This window comes from Alexandromys fortis, unplaced genomic scaffold (assembly GCF_014885135.2).
Source record: "Alexandromys fortis isolate MF-2015 unplaced genomic scaffold, M_Fortis_MF-2015_v1.1 scaffold_55, whole genome shotgun sequence".
Lineage (NCBI taxonomy): Eukaryota > Metazoa > Chordata > Mammalia > Rodentia > Cricetidae > Alexandromys > Alexandromys fortis.
In genome coordinates this window covers 1,077,445-1,105,268 of record NW_026067936.1, presented here as the reverse complement: position 1 = coordinate 1,105,268, position 27,824 = coordinate 1,077,445, and the positions used below count along the sequence as shown (strand labels likewise).

Genomic DNA, 27,824 nt, shown 5'->3' with positions numbered 1-27,824 from the left:
AAATTCTCAAATCACAGAGAACAGAGATGAAGTTTCCAACACCTCAGCACAATGGAAGAAAGCAAGACTCATCACACGCAAGCCCACTGCTCAGGCCAAGAGCCGCTGGGATCAACTCTTTGGCTAATCACATAGAAGAGTTTTTAAAAACCCAGATGCCTTATTATAAAGAGGTCAGGAATTGATATATCTTCCAGTGAATGCTAAGAAAGGAAATCTGGGAGAAAAATCTTCAGTGAACATTGCCAGCCTGTAGAGGTGGGATCTGAGAACCAAGTAACACACATCATCATCATCATCACATGGGTGCTGAGAGCTAAGCAGCTCCTCCAGCATTTCATCCCAGCTACCAAGGAATTTCAAGACAATTCAATGAACGTTTCTCTACAGAGGATGATATAGAACTGCATGTGTGTCCCACACGGTTTGGTCTGGGAGACTTGGACAACCACCAGCAACGGGAGGAAGAAAGGGCCAACACACACAGACAAAAGCTGAGATCAGGCGGACTGTATTTTTTTCTGAAGGAGGGCACCAACTGTGCCCCGAATTGCACTGTTTCTTTTACACATCTGAATCAAGGAGGTGGGTTTATTGTATACAGCTGAACAGGGCGGGTAGGTTAGTTAATCTTGGTAGGACGTCTCTTTAGGAAAGAAGGCTCAGGCTGCTCTCACATAGGAGGAGGAAGCTGTGGTTGATAATTTCTATACAGACTAAACACCCTCTACTTGGGCCAGGGGGAGGCTTTGCTCTCTCTGAGCACCACCCAGAAAAGGTTTTTCCACTCTCACTGGTCTGAGCCATTGGGGTCCTTGATATTTCTATCCCCGTGACAAACAATGCAAATTCACTCTGGAATTCAGCTGCTCTCTACAGCCATATAAAAGACATGCACGTCACAACATAAATAAGGGTAGGACATGTTTCCATTTGCAATGTGTGTATGTGTATGTAAAAATTAAACTATTCTTATGCATAAAATTTCAAAGAAAACTAGGTGCATCTGGGTGACTAAGAAAGAAGAAGCAGGAGAGTTTTGACATTATATACTAATTCATGTACTGATTTCCAAATTATGAAAATTCAGAGCTTTTTCAAAAAAATGAATAAAACATTAATATAAAGAGTATTTTGTCTTATACTTCATCATTTTTCTGAAATACTTAAGTCATATCAAAATATATCCGATTCTAATATGAAAGGAAAATAGCAGTGATATATACACAAAACAAGATAAAGGAAAAGAAAAAAGAACCTACAATGAACACAGTCAGTACGCTCACAGTGAAGATTCTTTCTTGTCCAGTTTCTGCATGTCACCAAAACGTGGTGTCAAAGCAACACAGAAACATCCGGTCTCTCTCCCCTGACAGATCACACGCATCTGTCTTAGTCGGGTTATCATTGCTGTGATGAAACACCATGACCAAAGCAACTTGGGGAAAGACGGATTATTTGACTTACATAACTGTTCATCCTGTCCTGTTCATCATCCAGGAGAGTCAGGACAGGAATCGGGGCAGGAACCTGGAGGTAGGAGCTGAAGCTGAGGACACAGAGGGGAGGAAACAGAGAACACAGAGGACACGGGGGGGGGGGGGGGGGGGGGGGNCGGGGGGCGCCGAGGAGGGCACAGAGGGCTGTGGCCTACTGGAATGCTACCCTGGCTTGTTCAGCCTGCTTTCTTATAGAATCCAGGATCACCTGCCCAGGGATGGTCCCACGCACATGGTCTGGGCCCAACCCCCTCAATAAGAAAATGCCCTACAGGCTTGCCTACAGCCTGATATTACGGAGGCATTCTCTCAGTCGAGGTAACCTCCTCTCAGATGATTCTCAAGTTGACATAACACAGGCCGGCACCACAGCGTTCTCCAGTGTCAAGTCCCGTGACACTCCCCAAATGCACTTTCCTCAGCCCCTCAAATTTAGCCTGGGTCACACTGAAAACAGTATTACAAGTGAAACTTATAGCTCAAAGTGCATTCGTTAAAAAAAAATCGGAAAGAACACAAATAAATAGCTTAATGATACAACTTAAATAGTGGGGAAAAAGAAAGGACACAACAATGCCAAACCCAGTAAACAGCAAGAAATAATAAAACTCAGAGCAGAAATTAAAGAAATAGAAACAAAGGAAACAATTCAAAAAAATGAATCTATCTAAGAGTTTGTTCTCTGAGAAGATAGCATGACTGACAGGTTCTTGGCCTAACTAAACAAAAGAAAGAGAGAGAGGACCCACATTAACAGACTATTACAAATAAATACATTCTAATGTATTCTAGTAAGCCGGAAAACCTAAAAGAAATTAATGAATTTCTATATTCAGTCAAACCACCAAAATTAAATCAAGAAATCAACAACTTAAAACAAATAAAAAAAAACAAATGAGGAGATTAAATAGAAATAAAAACCCTTCTAGCTTAAAAAATGTCCAGGAATAAATGGATTAATGGAAATGGATCCACAACATTTCTACCAGACTTTCAAAAAAAAGTCTACAACCAACCCTTCTTAAACTATTCAGAGAGAAAGAGAGGAGTTTTCCCAAACTCCTAAAAAGACAGTGTCACCCTAAGTACCAAGAACTGGGTAAAACACAACAAAAACAGAAAATTACAAGCCATTCTCTCTGATGAAAATAGACTCAAAAGTGCTGAATGGCATACTTGCAAAAAGAATATAGTCATAAATAAGATTATCTACCATGACAAAAGTTGATTTTTCTCTGGGATGCAAGCATGATTCAAATACATATAAATAAATAAGTGTAGTAAACCACATAAATGGACATAAAGACAAAAATATCTCATGCTCATCACAATAGATGGGAAAAAACTTGACAAAAATGCAATGTACTTTTATGATAGAAAAAAAGTCCTAACAAATGCAGAGCTAGAAGAAACATACTTCTACATAATAAAAGCTGAATATGAAAAACCCACAGCCAACATCATCTGAAATAGAGAAAGCCTTGGAAGCAATCCCATTTAAGTCAGGAATGAGACAAGGATGTCAACTGTCCCTACCCCTGCTCAATATTCTGCTCAAGTACTAGCCGGAGCAATAAGGCAAGAAAAGAAAATTAAAGGAATATATAGGAAACAAGGAAGTAAATCATCCCGTGTGAGTGTGTGTGTGTGTGTGTGTGGTATATAATAATACTACACATGAGTAACACCAAAAATTCTACCAGAAAATTTCTAGAAGCTATGAATCAATTCAGCAATGTGGCAGGAGAAAGAATGTAATCAAATAAGTCTATACACTAGCAAAACCACACATAGAAAGATCATGGACAGACTCCCATTCACAATAGAAAATAAAAAAATATATATATATATAGACTAGCGTAGTAAGTGAAGGGCTTCTACACTGAAAACTTGAAATTTCTGAAGAAATAAATAGACACTCAAAAATGGAAAGATGTCCCATACTCATGAAATAGCGTCCCTGGGGAAAACACACCATTTTTTAAAATCTTATACCAAATAGTAAGCCCTGAAAATATACATACAATTAGCATTATACAAACTTCACAGGTTGCATTTTGGAATGCTTATATTAACAACTAAAGAAAAAATAGGCCATGAGTTTGAAAGAGAGCAAGTGGGGTTATATGGGAGGGCATACAAGGAGGGAAGGGAAGGGGAAATGGTATAATTTTATTGTAATATCAAAAAATGAAAGAAATAATTATTTTAAAGCAAAGCAGAAAGCAAAAGCTTGTGGTCAAGTTAGCTGCAATGAGCTACTTAATCAGAAGAGGATGGTACATGAGCTACCCAATCAGAAGAGGATGGTACATGAGCTACCCAATCAGAAGAGGATGGTACATGAGTTACCCAATCAGAAGAGGATGGCATGTGAGCTACCCAATCAGAAGAGGATGGTACATGGTTAGAGGAAGGATAGAAGGGAATGGTGTGATTACATTTTCATTAGAAGTTGGAAAGCTTTTTAGAAAAAACAAACAAACAAACATGGGTTTGAGTTTTGGGCAGTAACATGACAAAGGCTAGCTCCTAAAAATCTTGTGATGTCATCCACAGCCCTCATCATTTCCAACTGTCTGATGGATTCTGATATTCCTGGCAGGTAGACAGTGATGTGAGCATGGATAGGAGAAGAGGGAGAAGAGAGAGAAGCAAGGAGGAGGGGAAGAAAACTTTGATTGCTGTAGACCCAGTAGGATTTCTCAGCCTTGTGATCCAGGCTTTTGGCAGAAATGAGATTAAGGATGTGGCCTTTTCACCTACTGTCTTTTAGATAAAATCAAGATTTCCACAACTAAACTCAAAGGGGAAACAGGCAAATGGGTGAAGAAAATTAAAAGGCGCATCCTTGAGGCTGTGTCTACAAGAGAACTGCATGGCTCTGCAACAGAGTTCTCTGGAAGCTGGTATAACGAAAGCCTGCCATAGTGACGAGAGAATCGCGTTACTAAGGAAATTATGATTCTTGATTTAAAAAATCTTAGAACACTGTGCATGCCTACGGTCACCCTCGGGAAGGAAGGAGAGGGAAGTCAGGACCTGAGATCTGCTTCAAACAGGTCCAGGAGGATGTTCAACAGGAAGGTGAGCGCCACTGTAAAGAAAGAAGTCCCTCCTGAGGAGGTCACGTGCCGTTCCAGGGGGTTTTCTCACTCCCCTAAGAGGGAGAAAGCTGTACCTGGCCTTCTGGTGGCCCTATGCTACTGACGGTCCTTTGTTTCCTGGATGGGAAATATTACTGACACAGCTACCCTAGAGTGAAGTCCGTGCTTGTTAACGTCTGTTTAGATCACAGGTCAGTCAAGTAAGAACTGTGTATCCTCTGGTGGTTCTGTCCACTCTTAGAGCCCTGGCCACCGATCTGAAAGAATTTGAAGCTATTCTTGAGGAGAGGAGATGAATGGGTTTATTTTAGCTCCCAGTGTGAGGAATACAGTCCGTCATAGACGGGATGGCACAGAGGTGGAGAGACACTGACCACCAGTTAGAAAACAGAGAGCCGTTGATGTTCCAGCTTGATGGCTTTTTCCTTTTTATTTAGTCCAGAACCACGGGCTACACCCACATTCAGGTGGACCGTCCTTAGCTAAATCTTCCCGAAAACACCCTCACAGATACACCAAGAAGTGTGCTTCCTTGATAAATCCAGTCAAACTGGCAGTCAAGATTAACCATCACACAGCCACTGATTTTTACAAAGAGTGATTTCTGAGACCTGTCACACAGCAGCACCCGGGGTTCACAGAAAGAAGCTTGGGTTGACATTTATTTCTGGCTATATGAAACCTGCCCAATAATTCCTTTTACTTTCTTTCTAGATCTGAACTATTTCTTCCCTTGGATTTACTAAAATATAAATAAACACATATTGTATATTAGTGTAATGATTATAATATTATGTACAGCAATATTGAATATTATATATACTACATATAGTGTGTGTATGCAGAAAGAGAAGGCAAGCTTTTCTGTGCTTTGGGTTTCATTTTTTGTCAGCTACTGCGGACAACTTTCCATCCTCCTACATATCAGAGAGCCACCCATCACCCATGCATGCAACCCTTCCTTTTGTAGGAAATTATCCTTTAGGCTCTTGAAACTACAGCAGATCATTCCATTGCCCATCGCCCAAGAAACTATTTCTGATCTTTATAGCAGTAGGCAGCTCATTCTGAAGTGTTCTCTTCTGCATGTGCTCAGTGTGTTGGTTCTGACTATTCACCCGTGGGCAGAGACAACAACTAATTATATTTTCCACTGCTTAGCAAGTAGGAAAAATATCTGCTTGCCCCTCCACTTCCTTGTTTTGCTTTTATATCAGGACTTCATATACAAAGAGAAAAATGTTCAAAGATAGCCCAGAGTGGTCCAGTCAATTAAAACCATACAAGGCTCTTCTCCCCTTCTGTTAAATAGGCATGCAGATATTAGCAATTAACCCATTTGTTCATTTGCTTTTCTTCTACTTCAGGAGGCTAACATACTAGTTTCAAGGCACAAGTCATATCAAAATATTTTTTTGTTTCCACCAACACCTCACGGCCATCTAGAGATGCTCAATTGCAGCCTATGGCATCAGATTCTTAAGAACCTGATGAATCCAAAGTTCTCTTCACACATACACACATACACATGCATGCATGCACGCACAGACACACACCACCAACCATGTCTTCCCTCTATGTGCTGCCCCCGGTGTCCTGCCCAGTCTGCTTCCTCCAGCCAGCCGGATCAGTCTCTTCAACGTTCTTTGGAGATAAGTATCGTTTATTACTTCCTAAAACTGACCCATGCTTGAAGCCTGGGTAAATCATGACATTCTCCAACAAGTTTTTGACCACAATTGGTCTTCATGTTGTAGATCTTTGAAGACATTGAAACCCTTGGGAGTATGATTGAGCCAAACCCGTGTCTTTGTAGGAGAGTAGACCTGTAGCTCTAGGGAAAGGCTGGGTAACTCACAGATCTGCATTGAGCATTGTCATGTGGGTGTCTGAATCACGTGGGACTCTGTGCCCTTCCCACTCCATGGAGTTCCTGAGCTTCTTGGGCACAGAGACCACTTCTCACACTGGTTCATAATCTCCTCCAATATGTAAGGCCTGCACTGCTAGTCCCTTGCAAATACACAGTGGATGCTCACTGGTGCCCCCACAGGGAAGCAGAGGCTATTAGCAGCTGGAACTGAAGAAGTGAGCAAGACTGAAACCAAGCCCTGGGAGTCATGGGCACAGCAAATGTCTAGCTCATTGAGAAACCCACTCTCAAGGTGATGTTGGCCGAGGTCGTGTGTGGAGCCTGGGGGCAGGCCGATAGAACAACAGTTTTCAAATAGTCTCAGGGGATCTGAGGCACGCTCCAATATAAGCGGCCCAAACAAAGAGACGGGAAGACAAGAAACACAGGTCAAAGATCCACATAAGGGACCCTAGGCCCCACCTCTGTTACTTCACCACCTCAACATCTCTGCAGTGGGAATGCGCAGGCTATCTCTGATAGAAGGAAGGCGAGGGGCAGACAACCAAAAGGCATCTCCCAGCCCCATCCGCGTTTGGTGGGAAGGCACTTAGTGTTGCTAGATGATGCATGACCCTGCTCGTAGAGAATCTATTGATTGCTTTACCTTTTCTAACTCACGTATGCTACGTTCAATTAACACATACCATCAACCACAGATTACACCACAGCAAGAGTCCAGTGCATCAATAAGAGAAGCTGAGATCAAAATAAGTACACTGTTAGCTGAGCAGCTGAGGTGGGGTTTTGTTATTTAAAAGTGTCGTCATTTAAAATATTAGCCTTCTGGTTCAGCGAACAACACTGGTCAGTATCACCAACATGTTTAAGTCAGAGACCTACCCCCTCACGAGTGCTAAGAACACCTACAATGTTCGCGTACTGTTCAGGAATCAGGACTCAAATAAACAAAACCGTTTCTATTCTCAAATCCTGAGAACATTGATTAAAAATCAAAACAAAAGGCCTAATGTAGAGAGTGTGTAATTTCAGAGCAGGAAACATTCCCCTGCTCCTTAGTGGTATTTTATAGCTACATACGTGCTCACAAACAGTATCCCCAGGACTCAGAGGGTTTATCATGCCCACAACAATGGATTTGTTCCTCACAAACAAGTTCACTGGAAGCTGCTTCCAGCATTCGCTTCCCTCTTGATGAAAGAATAGCGTGTCAGCCTCCAGGTCCACCATTTCAACATAAATCAGAAGCGTGGGAGGGGCTGGGAGGGCGCTGCCCAGAGTTACCAAAAGCAAAGTTGAAATTTGCCATGAGCTGATGCTAGGCTGCGTCTGCTCAAATGGGGTGAGGTATGGGCACCATGCGAGTGTCATTAAGTGATCGAGAGGTTATTTTAAAGACACCGGAAGATGTGCATAGGTTCTCTGTAAACATCACACCATTTCATGCAGAGGACTTGAGTAGCCGCTGGGGTTTCTGGAACCCATCCGCCGTGGATTGGCCTGGGTAGGCAACTGCACTGCCTTTTCCCTGCAAATGTTGATTTCACGGATGCTTCAAAGAGCATGCTTGTTTGCCATCCATCAAAGCATCTCAGCAAAGGAGATAACGGCAGTAAAAGAATTTCGCACGCTTGACATACTTAGCTTCCAAAACATTCCCACCAACACAAAACCTTGTGGGAAAGGCGGGGTTGGTGTGTGGTATTTCCGGGTGTGTATGGATGTGCTGTCATTATTATTTCTGAGGTGCACAGGGAAACTTGGGGCCCGGGGGAGTTCAGCGAGTGAGAGTGACAGCTGGCACTTATTAGACTCATCCGATGAACAACAAAAGTTGCTGGCTGAGGCCTGGAATCCCGTGTCTGTCTGTTCTTTGGACACTAGAATACACAGTGCAGCACTCAGGGTCTTGGGATCCCCAACTCCCTGTTCTCCACTCCTGGCACCTCATCCTCCCTGGGATAAAACATAACCCTTCTTTTTCTCATCCTTTGCTCCCAGTGCAGGGTCAAAGAGCATCCACCACTCCTTACGTGGAAAAGATCACCATGCCCTTCCAGAGTATGGGGCCTTAAACTTCGCTGTGATGACAGGGGACTCCTACATTCTGATGACCATTTAGGGCACGGGCCAACAGGAAAGGTTTTCTGTGGAGGAGGTGCCTTTACTCCCCGAGACCATGTTTCCTATTGACTAGTAAGGGTCTTCGAGCCTATCATCATATCAGAGGTGGAAGAAGGCAGTGGAACTAGTATATTTGACATGCATTCCTCACAGAGAGAGAGCAGAGAAAGGAAGCCCAGTGAGTCTCTAAGGGCTAAGACGCAAATTACAATATTAATAAACAAAATTAAATAAAATGTGGGAAGTAGCCAGGGCCTCAGAGTAATGTGAGCAACCTTGACTCCCGACAAACACACCATGACCTAATTCACACGACACAGGCTCACAACTTGTGGTTCTGAAAACTCCCCAGCTCCAAAAATGAGTATCTTCAAGTCCCAAAAGCCACACCAAGTGAGTGAGCAGGGCTACGCTTACCTCATAATGGGCCACCCGCTGGGATTCGGATATCAGCTGTGCGCTGCACACCTTACAGTAACTGTCTGTGAACAAATCCTGATCGATATCGGAGGACTTCATCAGGCTGAAGAAAAATCAACAGGAGAAAAAGGGGAGGGGGGAGTCTGTTACTCCGATGATGATGCAGAACACTAAGCAAGTCAAAACCAGAGGGTGTGCTGATGGTAGCAACGGGGTGGGTCTCTCCAAACCCCAGTGTTACCATACCAACTATCCACTGTAATGAATAGTTGATCATTTGCCTATAAAAAATCCAACAGGGGTGCTAGAGCTTTATAAGATAGCAATCCATCTGTAGTTTGTTTGTTTGTTTGTTTTTCCTGCTTAAACAAACCAGATTTGTAGCTATTGTTTTTCTGGGGATTAATTTGGCAAATCAATTATACATGTGATGTATATTCACAGAGAAATGCAAAGTATCCAATTCCTGCAACAATAGGAAATAGATCAAAGACATTCTGATACAGCCTCACACTAGAACTAAGATGGAGGTTACAAGTCCAAATTCTGAAGTTCTCAGGCATGTGAGCACAATAGTGCATAGAACTTGCTTTTAGATATGTAAAGTGCACTTTCAGAAATGATAGGTCACTGTTTTATAATCATTTTGCTTTGAAACATTCCTATGATGAACATATTTTTTTAGCAATGAACAAGTTATCATACGAGTCGTATATGCAGCATAAAATGCAATTTAAGTTCAATGGCTATATTTAAAAAAAAATCGGAAGACAAACTTCCTTCTAACTTCACACCTTGAAACCCAAGGAGACCTTGCCCTGCCTGCTGCTTCCATATTCAGGGATTTCAGAGTCCATTAAATGATCTTTACCACCCCACACCACACCTAATAAATGGTAAATAAATACATCCTGCAGTTCCAACCTGCTACCGGAACGCAGTCCCAGTCCAAGTTCTCGAGCCTGTGAAAGTGCTCTAGCTGATTGGGGTCCTGTTACCTATAAGCAAACACAAACCCCTCTTCCTCATCCTTCCTCTCCGCTAGGCAACAGAAGCTTGTACCAGATTGCATCAGACAGAGAGGCAGGAGAGCCTTCACCAGCAGGCCCACGGTGAGCACAATGATCTCTCCTGCTCTAACGCCCTCATCTCACCTACTAGACTGACCACAAAAGCCTGACTGTTCAGGGGCATGGCCTGAATGATGATTCCTCCTCCTGAACACATCAGCTCCACCTTGGAGCTAATGCTGCCATGATTTGGGTGAATCGCGCATCTCCCTGTGTCTCAGTTTATCTCATAAATAATGAGATTATAGTAGATTTTACTTGTTAAAAACTGCAGGGAATCAAAGAAATCAGCAAATTAAAAGTACTGAATATAAAACTCTCATCATATTTTCAAACACTTGGAACAACCAATAATTATTCCAGACACCATAGATCACTGAGTCTTACAGCTGATGAGGACCTGTTATTTCTGGAAACGCTCTTCCTAGCAAACAATTATTTGGTGCGAAGTCCACCACTTGCCATAAGGCTTACTCCCCAACCTACACAATACAATCTGTCCCAGGGAAGGTGAAAGATTTACTCTATTTCTCTCCGGATAAAAATCTATCCTGTTGTAGCGTTCATTCATTAATTCTGCCGTAGGTCCAACATAGAATTCTCCTTTTTCACATGATAGCCACACTTGAAGTTCTGAAGAAAAATCTTTTTGTCCATGTTTGAGTCCTGCCCTTCTCCCACAACATTGTGTCTGAGCATGGTCCATCTTCAAGAGCAGTGCCAGGGACACCGAAGTCACTGGAAATGATCCGATGGGGACCAAGGCAGACCCCGCCAACAATACAGCATGGCTGCCATCTCTGCTCACATCCCAGAATGAAAACAGAGGAGAGGACTTTTGAGTATGGAAAAAAAATGCAACAGAACATTATAAATGTCAAATGGGAAGTGAAAACTTACATCTTTACGCCAAGTTCCTATAAGTGGTTTGCTGAAGTATTATCATGTTCTCTGCTATTTTTAATACAGAGGTGCATGAAGATAGATTCCTGGGTGACCTGCTTAATAAGAATCTCCAAGGTCCCCGTACACTCCTCCTCCATCATAGAACCAACCGCAGGCACCAAACCCCATGAAGAGATGGATATTCAGGTACACGCTGGACCTAACAGAGCTTGTGGGCGTCTGCCTCAGTGAAGCAGCTGTGAGCAGAAATAGCTTTAAAGGCAGAATATAAAATGTGTATACTACAAAAAAAAAGATCCTAAAGAAGAGACGATATCATAGCTTTTCCCATCATCTTATGTAAGAACACTGATTTGAGCAAGGCCGTGTGCAACAGAACAAGAATAAGGACCCTTGTGGGTCCGGGACATGAGTGAGATGCCTGGATACATGGTGTGTTCGTGGGTGGCAATTCGTGGACAAGTGCCAGTCTGGCTTGTGCAGAGAATTCTTTCTGTGCAGGTCGGCTTATACTAGGAGAAGATCCTGTTTGTGCCTCCAAGACTGGAATTCTCGAGAAGGAAAGTTGCCATCTGCTCCCCTCCTCTGGCTTACTTGAAAAGCCCTCAGCTTCCCTGCTCTTCAGAGCATGAAAGACAGAGAGAAAGAGGATGGCAGAACACACGTCCCTTCCTAGCCCTGCCCACCACGCTAACAGGCCCAGGTCTCCTGGAGCAGCTGAGACAGCAACAGAGCCATCAGCCCTCACCAATCAGTGTCCCAGGGTGAGGACCTCCCATGGAACTTGCTCACCCTGGAATGCTGTAAGGTCCTTGGGAATTCTGGGTAAAAGACAAGCATCATAGAATGGAGGGGTCTAATTTCCTCTACTTTCTCTGCAAAAAAAAAAAAATGTTTCATCTTTGCTACTCAGCCAGCAGCACACTTCAAAGGCACATCACAAAGCCATCACCAGGGACTTGAGCGACCTAAATGTTCTTCAGCATTCACCAGAGATGGTTCCATCCCCAGGAGACCCAGAGCAGAGGAGCAGACCATGTATGAAAATCTGGTCAGATGACTTTGCTGTCCCCAGTGTCTGTTCTAGGAGAACCAAGTATATGGCATTATCAGTACAGAGCCAGATGCACAATTGGGCAAAATAGGAAAAAAAAAATGTAGAGCAATTCTCCCAGCATCTCACTATGCGGCCCTGGTTGGCCCAGAACTGGTTGTATAGAACAGGCTGTCCTTAAATGCACAGAGACTGACCTATCTCTACCTCCCAGGTGCTGGAATTAAAGGCATGTAGCACTATATAATAGTCTCTAGGACACTGTTATATATGGGGCAGAGCAATGACAGAAGGCACTGTCCTTGGGTCCAAAACCTCAAGGGCAAAATGATGAGAAAGCACTGTACACACATGCACACACACACACACACACACACACACACACACACACACACACCAGTCCCTGATAAACATTGGCAGAAAATGCTAAGCTAGCCAGTTTGAGATGACATGACAGATTATCATGGAACTCTCCAAGGAGGTCGTATTAGACTTGAAGATGGGGGGATGGATAAGATAAGGGCAGAGGAAAGCAGGTCAAACTCTGAGTCCTTTCCCCTGGCACAAAGATAGTCCTGATTACCATCAGGCATAAGAACATGTGGGAGGGAGAGAGGAGAGGGCTAGCCCTGAATAACACAAAGAGGAAGCAAACAATGGAAAGACACTGATGAAGGAGCCCAAGACCCAGGTGGAAGAAGAAACTCCTGACAACAACCAGGTCTTAAAGGTCCCTCATGGGGCAAGAGAGGCCTTTATCAGGGTCCTCAGAAGCAACTTTCCTCTGGCCTTCTTAGGAGCAGACTGTAGAAAACAGGCTAAAACCATTATGGGCTCCATGAAAAGGGGAAGTGGTGTTCACTCCTCTCCATGACTGTACGAAAATAAAGTGGAGACTTTGAAAGCCATGTGCGGTTACTCAGAGGAGAAAGCTATTAGCCCCCGTTCAGATTTGGTTGATCGCTAGCCAGGGTGTCCAGCCAGTTCAATACATTGTCTGTGTTCTGGTCTCTTCATCTGTGAACTGGACAGAGGGTGAACTTCACCAGGTTGCCATGAGGGTCCGAATTAAAATGGATAAAGCATCAGACACAGAGTAGCATATGGTAGGCACTTAGGAAGCCAATATTCCCACCATTGTTAGCAATATTACCAATTCTGGTGTGGTGTTTTGGGAGCAATACTGTAAATATTTAAGAAGAGAAGTAAACAGAGCCATGTTAGAGACTGAGCAGGAAGATGAGAGACCCAGAGTACTGAAATCGTAGTTCTTATTGCTCCTTTAGTCATTCTATGACCCGCACCATCCTCGGATGATACAAAGCTGCTCAAACCCAAGCTCGGGACCCACGAAGACCCCACACTTCCAAAAGCATATGGTCTATTGTCATCATCCAAAGTGCTAACACTTGCCAGGGAAGTCAGATGAGAATCTGTGCCCTCCTCTCTCTGTCTCTCATCCCTGCTCTCCTCCCTGTGACCTGCTGCTCCCCAGGGACCACAAAAGGAAGCATACACAATCCAGGTTTTGGCAGAGAGCCATCCACCAGCAACCTTAGCCCACAGCTTCTGGCTGTTGCAAGGTGTCTGAGCAACCATGCCCTCGGGGGACAGCCATTGCACCCCAGTTCTTCGAGGGAGGAAGTCTGGATCATGATGCTGGCCACTGTGTGATGGTCTTTCTACCTTTGACTACAGTGGTGTTATGCTAACCCTTCTGTCCCCTCTTTCCTTTCCAGTGGTCCTTTAAGGACAGGATTTAAGACCTGTGCCATTCCCAGCCTGAGAGCTCAATGGATAGCACAGAGTACTGCTGCGTGTGGCACTGAGTTCTCCAGATCCACAGTGCGGCTTCTCTAAGCAGAGTCCTAAAAGCACCGACCCTTGTGGAAGTCCCTAAGCAGGGAGTAAAGATTTCGCCTGAGGGTCCCCCCTACACAGCTCTGTGAAAATCTCATTTTCCTCTGTGAAGACACTAAGACTCAGGGCTGATTATTTTGCCTGAAGGTCCCTGAGTCTCCCACACGGTAGTCAGTTTTCCCGGCCAGGGATGAATCTGCTGTCCACAGGTCATGCCCTAGCTGGGCTGCCTTTTCCCATTCTGTATGTGTTACATAGCCTACTCCACAGTCCCTCTGCCTAGGATCATAAAAAGTACTTAAAAGCACAGAATAGATGCCTGCGGGCCCATCCTTTTCGGACCTCAGTGCCTAGACTTTCTTTTCTTGACCTGAACAGAGCTATGACTCACTACCATCTTGGAGGCATTTAGTGTCCATGTTTATCTCCACAGGATTCCAGGCATGGGCACCATGACCGCCTTCAGATTAGGTACCCACTACCATTTTCATTTTAGCCTGACACCTTGAGGAGCCACTGCCTCCACACCCAGTACAACTGGGCCTTATGATCCAGTCTGGCACCTTCCTCTCTAAGCCACATGCTCTTCCTGCCCACCATGAAGAAGCTAAGCAGCTCTCAGCATCTCTGGCCTCTGCTACCCAGTATTCAACACAAGCAGCTTAAATGTTTGATCTCTTGCAATGGTCCACTAAATTAAAGTATTCCTTCCACATTTAGCAATTAGTCTTACCCATAAAAGCACTTACAAGTTTTCTCTGCTCTGGTTTATTAGTATTAGAACTATAGTAAGTATATAAGTACAAAGAGGAAGTGGGATGTGGAAACCAGCGCTGGCCCATCTTCAGTCAAAAACAAATAACCCTTGGCTTGCTCCTGCATGGATCTCTTAAGTTTCTATTCCCCAAACTCTGATGCTACCTCTAACGCTTTGTGGCTCCAACCTGCTTCTCACCTCCTTCCCCTTCCAGGTCTCTGTTGCTGGCCTATTTTACTTGCCAACCTAGCAGCAAAGAGAAAAAGAACTGGGAGGGAGCCAGAGGTATCTTCAGAACACAACGCAACAGTGCTCCTCCCTAACCCCCACAGGCACCCAAAAACCTCTGACGATGGGTCTGTCCTGTCTCCATCGCATCTCCCTCCAAGCCAAGTGGGTGATGCAGGGCTGGTTGCCGTGGCAGCAGACAAAGCAGGGAAGAGAAAAAAAAAAAAACTACTCCAAAAATGAAAGCAGGTTGTGAAATCTAGCCAGAGAACAGGACAGCAAGCAGACAATACCAAGGAGCAGAAAAGCTAAGGATTCCATAGTGGGGGTTTTGGGTGGCATCACCCTGCCCACATTTCCCTATAATTTAGCATGCACGTAGATGGCCAAAGAGGGAAATCTCCCATAGTGCCTGTGTGCAGGGTGAAGGTCAAAGACATGACCATCTTGAAGAAACTTTGGGATTCTGTGTTTCTCAGAATTGCAGCCATCCTTCTGGCCAGAAGTCCTAATGTTGTTCAAATAAAAGAATCTGGTAGCTCACGTCCCTCACTTACGCAGCATCCAGATGTCCCTGCAAGCTGTTTCCTACCCTGAGCTGAGAGCTCTGCCATCCCTACCCGCATGCCCTTTCCTTGCTCCGTGTCAGCAGGAGAGGCAATATTGACTCATACCATTTGAGCAATTACCTCCTAAAGGCAGCAACTCTCTTCCCTTGTAAGGCCAGGCTCTGTGGTTCCTGACTCACAGGCATGTGCCATTGCTGGCTACACACTCGACCCTGGCAACGGAACCACATCTGTCAGCCCACAGCCTGGCCCAGCGATATCTAGGAGGGAAGGCAGCATCTCCCTGCCAGCTTGCAGGACAGCACTCTGGCCAAGCCCCATGGCAAGCTGCTGTGCTCACAGCAGGTGCCTGGCCCTTGGCCACTTCTCCTTTCTGTTTCCTTTACCTTTGACTGGACAAGTCTGAACCGCGGATCCCAGAAGGTACCAGTGGGATTGGTGCTGAGCAGTGAGGCCACAGCTTCAGCCTTTTTACGTAGTTCTTTGTAAACCCCTCAGGAATCCCATGTCATTTACCAAATGTCATCTGCCAAAGTCTCAGACACATCGCAGCCTCACTTAGATTGTCGCTCTATTCACGACTCGGACTTTTATTGGGCATTGTCTCCAGGCTTGGCATTGTTGGATTTCGAGGTTTGTCACCATTACCGAACCTCTAAGGTTCCCATCTTGCGGAGGAGATCCATATAGTGGGACCAAACACACAGCCACCTACCCAAACAGACAGACTATCATCTCTTTCTCCACATGAATAAAAGATGTACACCCGCTGAGGCAAAGAAAAATGCCTCCTGCACTCATGGCACCACCTCCGCCATTCTAGGATCTCTTCATGCCCTAAAGGTTCCAGCCAAGATATCAACACCAGAAGTCTAGAAGTTTTTCTCCATCTACCAGTAAGACTAGACTGCAAGGGCCAGAGGCAAGCAGGTCTAGTAGAGATTTAAAAGAAAAAAAGCATTCTGTCCAGGCTCTAGAAGATCCTTAACATCAGTTCTGGGTATAGCAGAATGGTCCAGTTGTAACACAAGCCTGGCTGTGACCAGGTGATGAGCCTAGCAGACAATGTGTGCTTCTGTAAGATGCTGCAGGGTAAACTCCAGCACCTTCCCGGCTTCACCAGCCAGGTGGGGGAGAAGGTGGAGCACTTGGACTTTCTGTTCTTAAGCTGGAGCCAACATCACATGGGTAAGGGACAGACAAAAGCAGGTGGGAGGAGAGCAGAACCATTAAACCACAAGGGCAGCAAAGGTAGAGGAGAGGAAGATGGGCGGGAGCCATGCTCCTGATTGTCACTCGCTCCATCAAACCGAAGCCACCCTCATTTTAGAGAATCAGACCCCACCCAGGCCCATTCATAAGAAGAAAGACAGGGTTAAGGAGATGGCTCAGTGGCTAAGAGCAAATACACTGCCCCTGAGGACGATCAGGAGTGATTCTCCAGCACCTGTGTTGGTCAGCTCTCAGCCATCTGTAACTCCAGGTCTAGACAATCTGTCGCTTTTCTAGCATCCATGGTCACCCGAGCTCATGCGAGCACACGCACGCGTGTGCACATACACACACACACACACACATGCTTTAAAATTTAAAAAATAATAATAATACTAGATCTTAGAACAAGGCAGAAATTCAGTGTGTAGCCCTCAAATTCTAGATGAAGCAAGAGAACGTTCAAGAACAGTGGAGTTCCTTAATTCGCTAAAAACAAAGAAAAAATACTAAAACCATTCTTTTCCACATTGGCTACATGTCTGCAACTTTACAGCTTTTAATAAGCAAGCATTCCTTTCCTGTCACTAATCTGCATGATTCCTGAAGACAGAGATGCCCCCACTGAGCAGGCAAACTGAGAGCAGTTTCAATGCAGCAATGGCGTGGGGGGCAGCACCTGCATGCAAACATGAAGTAAGGCAGGCATGACCAACCATTACTTGTCTTGGAACCCAGGCTGTATGGCTACTGCATGGATAGCCAGTCAGCCAGACATATCCAGCTCCGTCTGTCTTTCATGACTGCATGCTACCCTAATGTGACTTCTTTAAGAAACCCAAAGTGCAGGGTCTTCTTTTGTTTCCTTGCCTGTATGAAATCAACAAACTGTAGGACATCTAAAAATGCTGAAAAATTCAATTTAATCATTAACTTTTAATTATTAAAATAATTCATTCCATTAGTAACCAGAATATTCCAGTGGTAAGGGAAAGGACAGCTACTTATCTGAATGGTGGCCTGCAGATCTCACTTTCCGTACCAGCCATTAACTAGAACTTCTGCTCACATCTGAGAGTTGGCTTGGAATCTTGTGACAAATTCTGCTTTGGCATCAAGCAAGTAGAGAAAATGCCGACGGCTTAGGGAATTCAGCCACAGTGGGAATTGATCACAGAAAGGTTACTGGGTACATAGTATGCTCATGAATAGCCAGTAAGGAGATTGGTAATTGCAAGAGTACCAGGCTGTCTAAAGTGTTGTGGAAGCTGTGGGCGGAGGCTCTTTCTTACAGTTTTAACAGGATAGCTTACAGCTAAGCAGCATCCTGTAAGCCCAACAGCCCTGCTCATACTTTACTGGTGAAAAAACACTTGCTTATGTACAATATAGGGCAGGTAAAGTATAAGAATAGCACATTCTTCAAATATCCAAATTTGTACGCCCCACGCATGGAGAGCAGAAGAATAAACTGAGATGGAATCACTGCAAGAATAAAACACAGCAAGACGGGGGATTGTGAATACATCACAGATGCCCAATATTCGCATGAAAGGGAAGCACAAAGTGGATGCACGTGATTCTTTGAAAGCCGCATGCATCCAGGTAAGACACAATTCTGAAGATGTTTGGGAATAAGTAAGCACATGATACAAGATGAAAATGCCCCAAGTGGAAGAGAAAGAAGGGTAGGACAAGGGAGACCCACAAAGCTCTTGATAGGCTGTTGTCACAGCTTAGCTGTGCTGAGAAGATGGCCTATGGGTGCTCATTCTGCTATTACATATGGTAAGTGATTAAAACCATAATTTGATGGCAGAGATGACAGATAGACATGCAGAGGGGAGGAGGGAGGGAGGAAGGGATGGATGGATGGATGGATGGATGGATGGATGGATGGATGGATGGATGGACGGACAGCACAAAGATGTTAAAAGATAGATGATGAATGACAGCTAGACACTGGGCATAGACCAATGACGACAGAACTGTCCGGCAGCACACCCTCTACATTCTATGTCACAGATAGCTTTCTCCTTGCTTCCATCTCCAGCTTAAAAAGATGAAACTAGATTCTCCTGGTTCTCTTGTATCCTATGGAGCATATGGGCAATCTCTGTGTACAAATGATGAACACACTCGTAGGCCTGGAATTGAAGGCCCATTGCACACTGCAATCTGGCCTCTTCATCTTCTACAGGTTGGCTACTGCCACCTTCCTCAAACTAGAAGCCCTTGTTCAAGAACATGGGAGTGCTGAAGACCTCATTTCTTGAATAGTGTAGAACTTCTGGTCCCCAATCCCTGAAATAAACTTGCGATGTACTCAGCCACTCCAATTCCAGGACTTACCTAGGATTACCTTAACTAACTCCATTTCAGTGATACCTTAACATGGGTGGAAAAAAATGTACAGATATGCACATTTTACCTAAGCAAGCATCTTCTATGCCTTGTGAGGAGCTAGAAAAAGACAGAGACTTATGATGGTTTCTACTCTAGAAATAAGATTTACACTTCCTCTGTGCTCAGGGCCATGGACTAGCCAGCCCTGACCTCGGTGCGACTGCTCATTCATACACAGCGGTAGCATTGCAACCCACCAAGTTCTGGAGTCTAAAATAAATTTATAAGAACATGAGGCATTGTTTTAGGGCCAGAAGCCTGTCACCAGCACACTGACCAGAAATGTGGATCAGGTCCTGGAGGGCCTTCAGCAAGGCTGTTCTTTCTGTCTGCTTTTGAACAAATCTGTCTTACTACTCCTGGCAGGACCGTGACTCTGTCTTCTGAAATCTACTTTGATACTGTGTGAGGGGCAAGCCTAGCAGATGGTCATGACCACTGGGATGCCAGGTAATGACCAAGTGCCTCACATCAGAGTATCCGGGTCTTGTCACCTCGCCAGAAATGACAGCTTGGCTGTCTGGCAACAGCCCTGATGTTGGGAAGGAAACACAGATCTCTCCACTCGATTCTTCATTTATTTACACTTTCTAGGCCACCCCCACAACACCCCCATCCCTCCCCTCACTCATCCTTCTCTCTTTATCAGCCAAGATGAATGGCAACTAGGCAGCTTCCTGGAAAGGAGACCGAGTTGGTAGATATTCATCTCTGGGCTGGGCTGCTCCATCCCAGCCTTTGGGACGGAGCAAGCAGGACCATACTGACTGGCAATGCCCTCTGCTGCCCCTGCTTACTTACCGTCACTCTGACTCAGTCCTGGCAGGGAACTGCCAGTGCCTACGCCCCATGCTGCCCATCAACCGACGGACTGACCTTCCGGCTCATGCTGCGTCTATGCTCCCTCTTCCCCATTTCCCACTTTTGGAAGGGAGGATGGGCCCGCTCTGATAGAGCCTGTGAGCAAACGGAAGGGAGAGGATATGGCTGCCAGATGAAGGTCAGACGAAAAGCTGGCAAGACAGAAGAAGAGGAGTGCCACACACTTCCTGGATCTGAACAGCCTGGAGAGAGAATGAGGCCATCCCATGATGCAGACAAATTTTTAAAAAATCACATCACTACATAGGCCCTGGAAGAATCATCTAATCTAATCCCTTCCGATTAAAAAAAGAATACAGAATGATATCCATGCAGGTGGTGGGATGTTCCCACGCCCATGCTCCCTCCCCACAGGTAAAGAGATAAATGGAGAGAACTACTCCCCCTCCCCCACCATAGTACTCTTTTCCTACAACTCATTTTCAACTCTGAGCACGCTCCTGGAGGAAGCCATTTGGGCAGGAAGGAACACACCCACCATTTTCAATATTGAGAAGACAAAACCTGTGTGACTGGCCGATGACACCAGCCCAACCAACAAGAACCCTCCTCCAGTACCTGGCAAGCAGACGCAAGCAGGGAACGGGCATCTCAAATTATGTGCAACATGTGATCTCCAAAGCCCAGGTGCCCAGCGACATGTGACCATGTCTGCAATACCACGAGGCAAATCTAGGTAGTGACTGCGTTCAAAAATGATCCCTAGCTGCGGTTATTCTTATTTCTCACTGGCCAAAATTAGGAGGTCATGACCCCGAGTCAATGGGCTCTGGCTTGCTTACTGAGTGGCCAGGATCAAATGTATAATAAAGACTGTGGTTATGGGAATGCCCAGTCCAGGTACCAGTCCAAGAACGATATGCCCCAATTGCTAAGAATGTGGGTGGCATGCGGCCTCAGCCTTCAGTCCTATCCGCTGTAGAGAAATGATTGTACACTCACTGTCACTCTTCCCTGGCGACCACAGCCACCAGCTGGGGTCACAAAGCAAAGAATTCCAATCATGGCTGCTCGCAGTGTTCCGACACCAAGAGGCCACCCCCTTTGCAAGCTCCCAGCAGGGCCAACCGAGGTCAGGGTACCCACACTAAAGTCCAGCTTCTCCCTGCCTCCTGTCACTCTGCTTATGCCCTCCACAGGGGCTCCTCTCCACAGGAGTGCCAAGCTCTTAGGAGTCAGTTTCCTGGCAAGCCCTGGTGGCATACCTTATTTACTGCTCCTTCATGAGACAAACTTCACACAGCAGGCCCATACTGAACTCTCCCTCGCTGGAGACTGGCAAGGGACTAAATAAACCCTACAGCCAGAGGCCGGATCAATTCCCAGAGCCCAGGAACTCCAGAAGTCCCTAAACCTATTCGCAAAGTAACATTCATGCGATCGGAAGCAGTGAGTTGTCTCTGGTGAAGCTGTATCCTGGGATGTGTTCAATACTGCTTAATAATATGCCAGTATTGAGTCCCAATTCCCATTCTTTAGATCTCATTCTGTAATGGAGTTACAGATACTATCTGCCATTTGACTTGGACTGACGTGTCTAAGTTCCATAATGTCAAATAAGCCATATTTCAGTAACACTTCCTACCCACTGCTAAAAATAATTTTTTCTCTTCCCACACAGCTATTCCTAATGAGATATTTCAAGTCACCTGGCACCCAAGGGAGTTCCTTGACTAATTTACCCAGGAGTCCCATGAAAGAGAAAACTGTACACAACAGTACCCTGCTAGAAGCTGGTGCCAGAGGGCAAGAAGAGCAGCAACCCTACAGGTTATTTTGCCCCTTGAGGTGCCATAAGACCACGGGGGCGGGCAAGCTCAGAGTAGTTTATGAGGTGTTTGTGCAGCAAATATACCCAAACAGGAGCCTGCCTCAGGTTGCACTTGACTTTGCCCTAGGAGTCCAGTAAGAAGCAGCCTGAAGCCTGAACCCTTGCTCAGTAGTGATGCAGAGATGAGCTCAGATCACCTCCAGCCAGTGCCTGCCCTTTGCCCCAGTCACCTCCACAGCTTGTCAATCAATGGCGCACGTCCTTCTCAGCACTCAGCAGATCTGGTTGCCAGGCAGCACATCCCCATGATGCTCTCCCTCATCTTCCTGATGCCGGGTTAAGGCTCCTTTCTGGTCCCTCTACCACCCTACAGTGCTCTTGTCCAGAAGTCCCAGTGCACTCTTGGAAGGGTGCATTAACGTGCTCAAACACTGTGAGCCTCTGCAGAGGTAGGAACTGCTCTTCATCTTTGTTCTCAGTAACCAGCTGGGAAATGATAAGACTAAAGGCATTCGTGATGAAATATGGAAAATATATTGTGCTCGCTAGAGTCAAGCTTGCATGAACAGAACTTTTCTTTCAGTTCATTGATAAAGTGCCATCCTGAAAATGGCTGCAAACAGCCCAAAGGGTGGTCTTCTACAAAACCAACTCAAGAGCACACCAGCACAGCAGTGGGCTTCAAGAACAGCCTGGAGCACCCACTGACTTGTCTTCTCATGCCCATTTCAGAGATGGCAGGAAGTACCTGGCTGTAGCTAGGAGATGATGCCTCTGCAGTTGGGGGCAAGGCTGAGAGATCTCCCCTCCACTATGCAGTGCTCCTGCATACTGAGTCTTCATGGAGCCCGAGGGGAGAGTCAGGGAAGCAGCGCATGAAATTACTGATGGACCAGGAGCAGCAAGAAACCCAGATGAGCTCACCAACGCCCTCTTTCCCCCTACTCCTTCTGACTTCATGGCCTTGGATCAGCTGCCCCTTCATCCAGAATATGCCCATGGAGACCCACACCCGAACATTAGGCAGAGCTCGAGGAATCCCATGGAAGAGGGAAAGGAAGGATTTTAGGAGCTAGAGAGGTCAAGGACACCACAGTATCAACTAATCTGGACTCAGAAGAGCTCACAGAGACTGAAGCAACAATCAGGGAGCCTGCATGAGTCTGCATATATGTTATAGTTGTGAAGCTGGATGCTCTTGTGGGAATCTTAACAGTAGGAGAGTCTCTGACTCTGCTGACTGCTTTTGGGGGCCCTTTTCCTCCTACCAGATTGCTTTGTCCAGCCTTCGCTAAAGGGTATGTAACTATTCTTATTGTAACTTGATATGCTGTGTTTGGTTGATAGCCCTGGGAGGGCTGCTCTTTTCTGAAGGGAAACAAAAGAGGAGTAGATCTGGGGCAGAGGGAAGGTAGGGGGCAGGGACTAGAAGGAGAGAAGGGAGGAAACTGTAGGCTAAATATAAAAAAATTAATTTTTAAAAATTAAAAATAAAGTGGAAGATGCTCCTGAATGCTCATCGCTCTACAGTCATCATTTACTGGCTGGCTGAGGTTGAGTTGTATGAATTTTAAATCCCTGAACTTGTGACTGAAAACCCCTCTGGAAGTCTATGAGAATGGCCCCCATATGTGTGAATACTCAGCTCCTAGTGTGGGACAATAGTCTGTACTCTGTCAATTATATTTTAAATAAACGCTGATTGACCAATAGCCAGGCAAGAAGTATAGGCTGGACAACCAGACAGGAAGTAGAGGCGGGTCAATAAGAACAGGAGAATTCCGGGAAGGGGAAAGCTCATTTTCCACAGTCCTGACCCAGCCACAGAAGAAGTAAGATGTGAATGCCTCTCTGAATAAAGTACCAAGCCACATGGCTAACATAGACAAGAATAATGGGATAATGTAAGTTATAAGAGTTAATAAGAAGCCTGAGCTAATAGGCCAATCAGTTTATAACTAATTTAGACCCCTGTGTGATTTCTTTGTGACTTAACAATTGTGGGAACTGGGCAGTACAAGGACTGGGTGGGACAGAAAACCTCAAACAACAATTCCCAGTTGTTGAAACTGTTTAGAAGGATTAGGGAGTGTGGCCTTGTTGGAGGAGGTGGGTCACTGCGGTGGGTTTTAAGGTTTCAAATGACTTACATCATTTTCAGTGTGGTCTCACCTTCCTGTTTGTGGGTCAGGATGTGACATTCCAGCTGCTGCTCCAGGGCATGGCTGTCTGCCTCCTGCCATGTTTTCCCACCATTGTGGTGATGGACTCCTATCCCCCGGGAACTGTAACCCCAACTAAATGCCTTCTTTTCTAAGTTGCTTTGGTCATGGTGTTTTATCACATTGAGACAATAGTCCTGGGGACAGAGAGAAGACAAGATCCTTCTGGAACAGGGCGAGCCCGGATCCAATAAGTATAAGGAAAAAAATATTGGAACACTACTAGCATGTGAGGGTGGAAGCCATGTGACATGGATAACAGAGGCAGGCAGGAAGTTTCATTGATAAGCTAAAGGAAGTCCAGGGATCGTTTGCCACCACCAGTAAAAATTAAAAGATGTTCCTCTGGAGTCCTCAGAAAAGCCCTCATCCTGAGACCTTGGTTTTAGACTCTAAGCCATCATAAACTTCCAGAGGAGTAATTTTTGCTTTGCTAAGTCATCCTCTGCTTGGTGCCTTTATTACAACTGCTCTAGGAAAAAAAATATCCTGAACACCCATTTGATACTGCATTCTCTAATTCCACAAAATGGATGCATTTCATCGCCCTTACAGCTCTGGAAGGTGGTTGTGGAGGCTTGAAAATCCACCTATCATGTCCAAGAAAGCTCAGTATAAATCCACAGGCTTATCATCAAGTCAAAGATTCCAATCCATGTCTCTCATCTTCAAGTCTGAAATCGCTCTGCACCTTTGACATTGAATTGTGACTGGGCATTCGTTTTGAGGTTCTCCTAGTGCTTACTAAACTATTCCAATTTTCTCTCATTCTTCTCAGTTACCAAATGAAAAACTTGGCAGTTCAGACTAAGGGCCAGGAAAGGCGAAGCCGACCACAGCTGCGACCACTAGCCTCTCCCACACCCTGCCTCGGTTACCACACCTGCTTTAGGGTTTCAACAAAAGCAATCCTTAAAAACTGCCTTTACCTGCCAGAGTCATAAAGGGAGCCCAGGAGCAATTAGGCATTTCTAATCACTTAATTCCACTTTAAATCTCTTCAAGAAGAAAGTAATAATTACAGATCTCTGATCTGACTGGTCCTTGGCTGACGGTCTTCAATCAGCCGCATTCCTTCAAGGTATTATAAAAAAGACGTTTAAAACAGTCTCCTCATGATTGCATCCCTGAACTTCAAGCCCTTGGCAGAGAGGTGAGGCCAGGAAGCAACATGCGCCCCCTTACGCATGGAGCTGAACTGCCCCAGTGCCACCCAATTCTACAACATAGATAAAACATCTGAAGCAGAGTCATGAGAGTGACCATACAGCATCCAGAACCGTTTCTAAGGTCCCAGACACACAACATGGCACTGGGTGGGTCAGGGACTCAGCCCCAGTCCGCCGTGTGCAGTGCATGTGTGTGACACTTTTGACGGCACTGAAATTAGGAGAAAAGTGTGAGACGAGAAGACATAGGATATCTTGTTTTCTCGGGGGGAGGGGCAGAGAGCTGATGAAGAACATGGCCCCTCCACCCCCTGTTGAGCTAGTCTTTCCTGTGATCTCCCCCTCAAAACAGCACCAAGTCCTAACCATTTCAGCCTTTCACCTCCACATGCTTAGCATGCCCCCAAACTTCTATACACACAATAGTGATTCTACAGGTGGCTACTATTAACTAAACCCACTTAATACATGTTCGCAAGCATCACACCCCAGCCTTCTCCACTGCCTGAAGGATTTGTGCCCTCGGGTCATCGACGTGCTCCTTGGATATGAATGGCTCACACAGAGCCCACCTCAAAGAGCTATCAGTGAAATCACAAGTTGTTGAAGGAGTGTGGGGTTAATTTTGCATTTTAACTGGTTGGACAACTGAGAGCAAGGAAAGATAAAGCCAGCAAGGAGATGGGAAAACAAAGCCAGCAGGGTGATCCATAAGCTTTTAAGAATTATCGATAACATCTTTAACCTCTCTTTTACTAAGCAACTGTACCGAGCTTCCAGAAAATCTGATCTCTATAACCTCAAAATCCGAAATATAACCAGAAATGCAGCCATTCAGCAAAAGCCCAGCAAAGAATTCTACCATGCGTTAGAGAGCAGGAGAGACCAAGGTTCGTTTGCTTTAAATGAATCAATAGCTCACCATGCATGACGACCAATGTTATGTGTTAACTGGGATAAAGGATGCCAAGGAAGCTGGTCAAGCAATATTCCTGCTCATTCTAGATGGTTCTACAAGGAGCTAGAATTTGCACTTAACAGGCTGAGTAAAACCAACCTTCGTCACCAGTGTAGGCAGGGCTTCATCCAATCTGCTGAAGACAGAACAAATCAGCAAAGTTGCTCTTTCCCGCCTTGAGTTGAGACTCACCCTGTCCTGGGAACTTGCCTGCACGTTCATATATCGAGCTTGGATGGGAGGAGGGGTTTACAAGCCTTTTCTGTTCTCTTACGTGGAGCAGCCGAAGACACCGAAGCCTAAAAAAAATGAAGTGACTTCTAGGGCTACAGCTCGTCAGGAGGAGCGTGCTTAACATCACTGTGGTGTGACTGAGGTGTCTCAAGTAGTCTCAGGCAACACTTGCATACTTGGTCTCCAGTTGGTTGTGACGTCTGGGGAGGGCTGACTGGAAGAGGTATATCACTGGAGACGGCTTTGAGAGTCCAAAGACTTGCATCATGTCAAGTTCACTCTCTCTGTTTCCTGCTTGAAGTTGAGGATGTGGACTCTGTACTGTCCTGCCCCCATGCCTGCCTGCTGCCACACTTCCCCGCCATGGTCTTGGTGGATTCGAGTCTTTCTGTAACTGTGAGCTGAAAATAAGCCCGTCCCCCTGTAAGTTTCCTTGGCCGTGGTGTTTTAGCTCAGCAATACCAAAGCAATAGCCACAGCAGGTATAAGGCTTGGGTTCAGGCTCCAACACTAGGGGAGACGATTTTCCCTGAGGTCACACGGTCTGAGGCAGCTTCAAGGCCAGAGCTCAGGCACCACGCGTGTGCGTGCGCTCAGGCACAACGCATGCGCATGCCTTGGTAACACGGCTCCTCAAGAACAGAGCGTCTCCCTCCCTCGGCTCCCTCAGCTTCATTGACTACGCAGACATCAACAAGTTAAAGGCGTGGCACTGACTGAGCTCTCTGACTGTTGGGGAGACTCAGTCCCACTGAGCATGATCGCAGGGGCTGAGTGGGCCTCCGAGCTAAATACCAGTCAGCAATAATTCCCACTCGAAAGCCTTTCCAGCCTCACCTTCCAGTTAGCTCACCCCGCCCCCACATCCACGTGACTTAGATCTCTAAGAAAAACATGCGGGAAACTTCGGTCTGCCCCCAGATCAATGCAGCCCAACAGCTCCAAAAAAATTCTGAGCGTCTTCATTATTGTTTTCAAAAGCTTTGTTGCCTCCAGAGAGAAACACTCTTATTTCGAGACTTGACAGTCTGTAGATTACCCAAGGAAGAAGACAAAAACTTAAAAGTTATTAATGGACAACCCTAGGCAATTAGGGAAAAAAATGTTTCCCTCGGGTCCCCAGTCTCTTCGGATGCTGCAGGCCAGTTGATGGCTTTTTTGCTTCTGAAACATAATGCAGCCTTCTGTGCAGGTGCTAAAATGGTCCACGAACCAGTAGGTGTGGCAGCCTTCTGAAAACATAGCAGTATCCTATAATTTCAGGCAAGACACTTGCTTGTGTTTACACAAGTTCGTTCCCACGTAGTGAGATCCCCAAGAGACAACTGAGGGAACATGGCAAAACCTGTGTTTGCTGTCCCAAGAAACTAGAAAGTCTGTCAGGAAATGGTACAAACTCACAAGCTAAATGCCTTTGCTAGTTTAAAAATAAACACACAAAGGTTGCAGGGGGGAGCAGGAGTGTAAATGTATTTTACACACAATGCCAGGCATCAATTAGGA

At 45.5% G+C, this 27,824-nt stretch overlaps 1 protein-coding gene across 1 annotated transcript in view; it reads right to left on the bottom strand.

Annotated features, from left to right (window-relative positions):
• Zmat4 (zinc finger matrin-type 4) overlaps positions 1 to 27,824 on the bottom strand; it is a 344,011-nt gene that overhangs the window by 263,623 nt on the left and 52,564 nt on the right. Inside the window, exon 2 of the mRNA XM_050146665.1 lies at positions 9,021 to 9,126. Coding sequence (XP_050002622.1) covers positions 9,021 to 9,122 — 102 coding nt within the window. The 5' untranslated portion in view covers positions 9,123 to 9,126. The remainder of the gene's footprint in view (positions 1 to 9,020; positions 9,127 to 27,824) is intronic.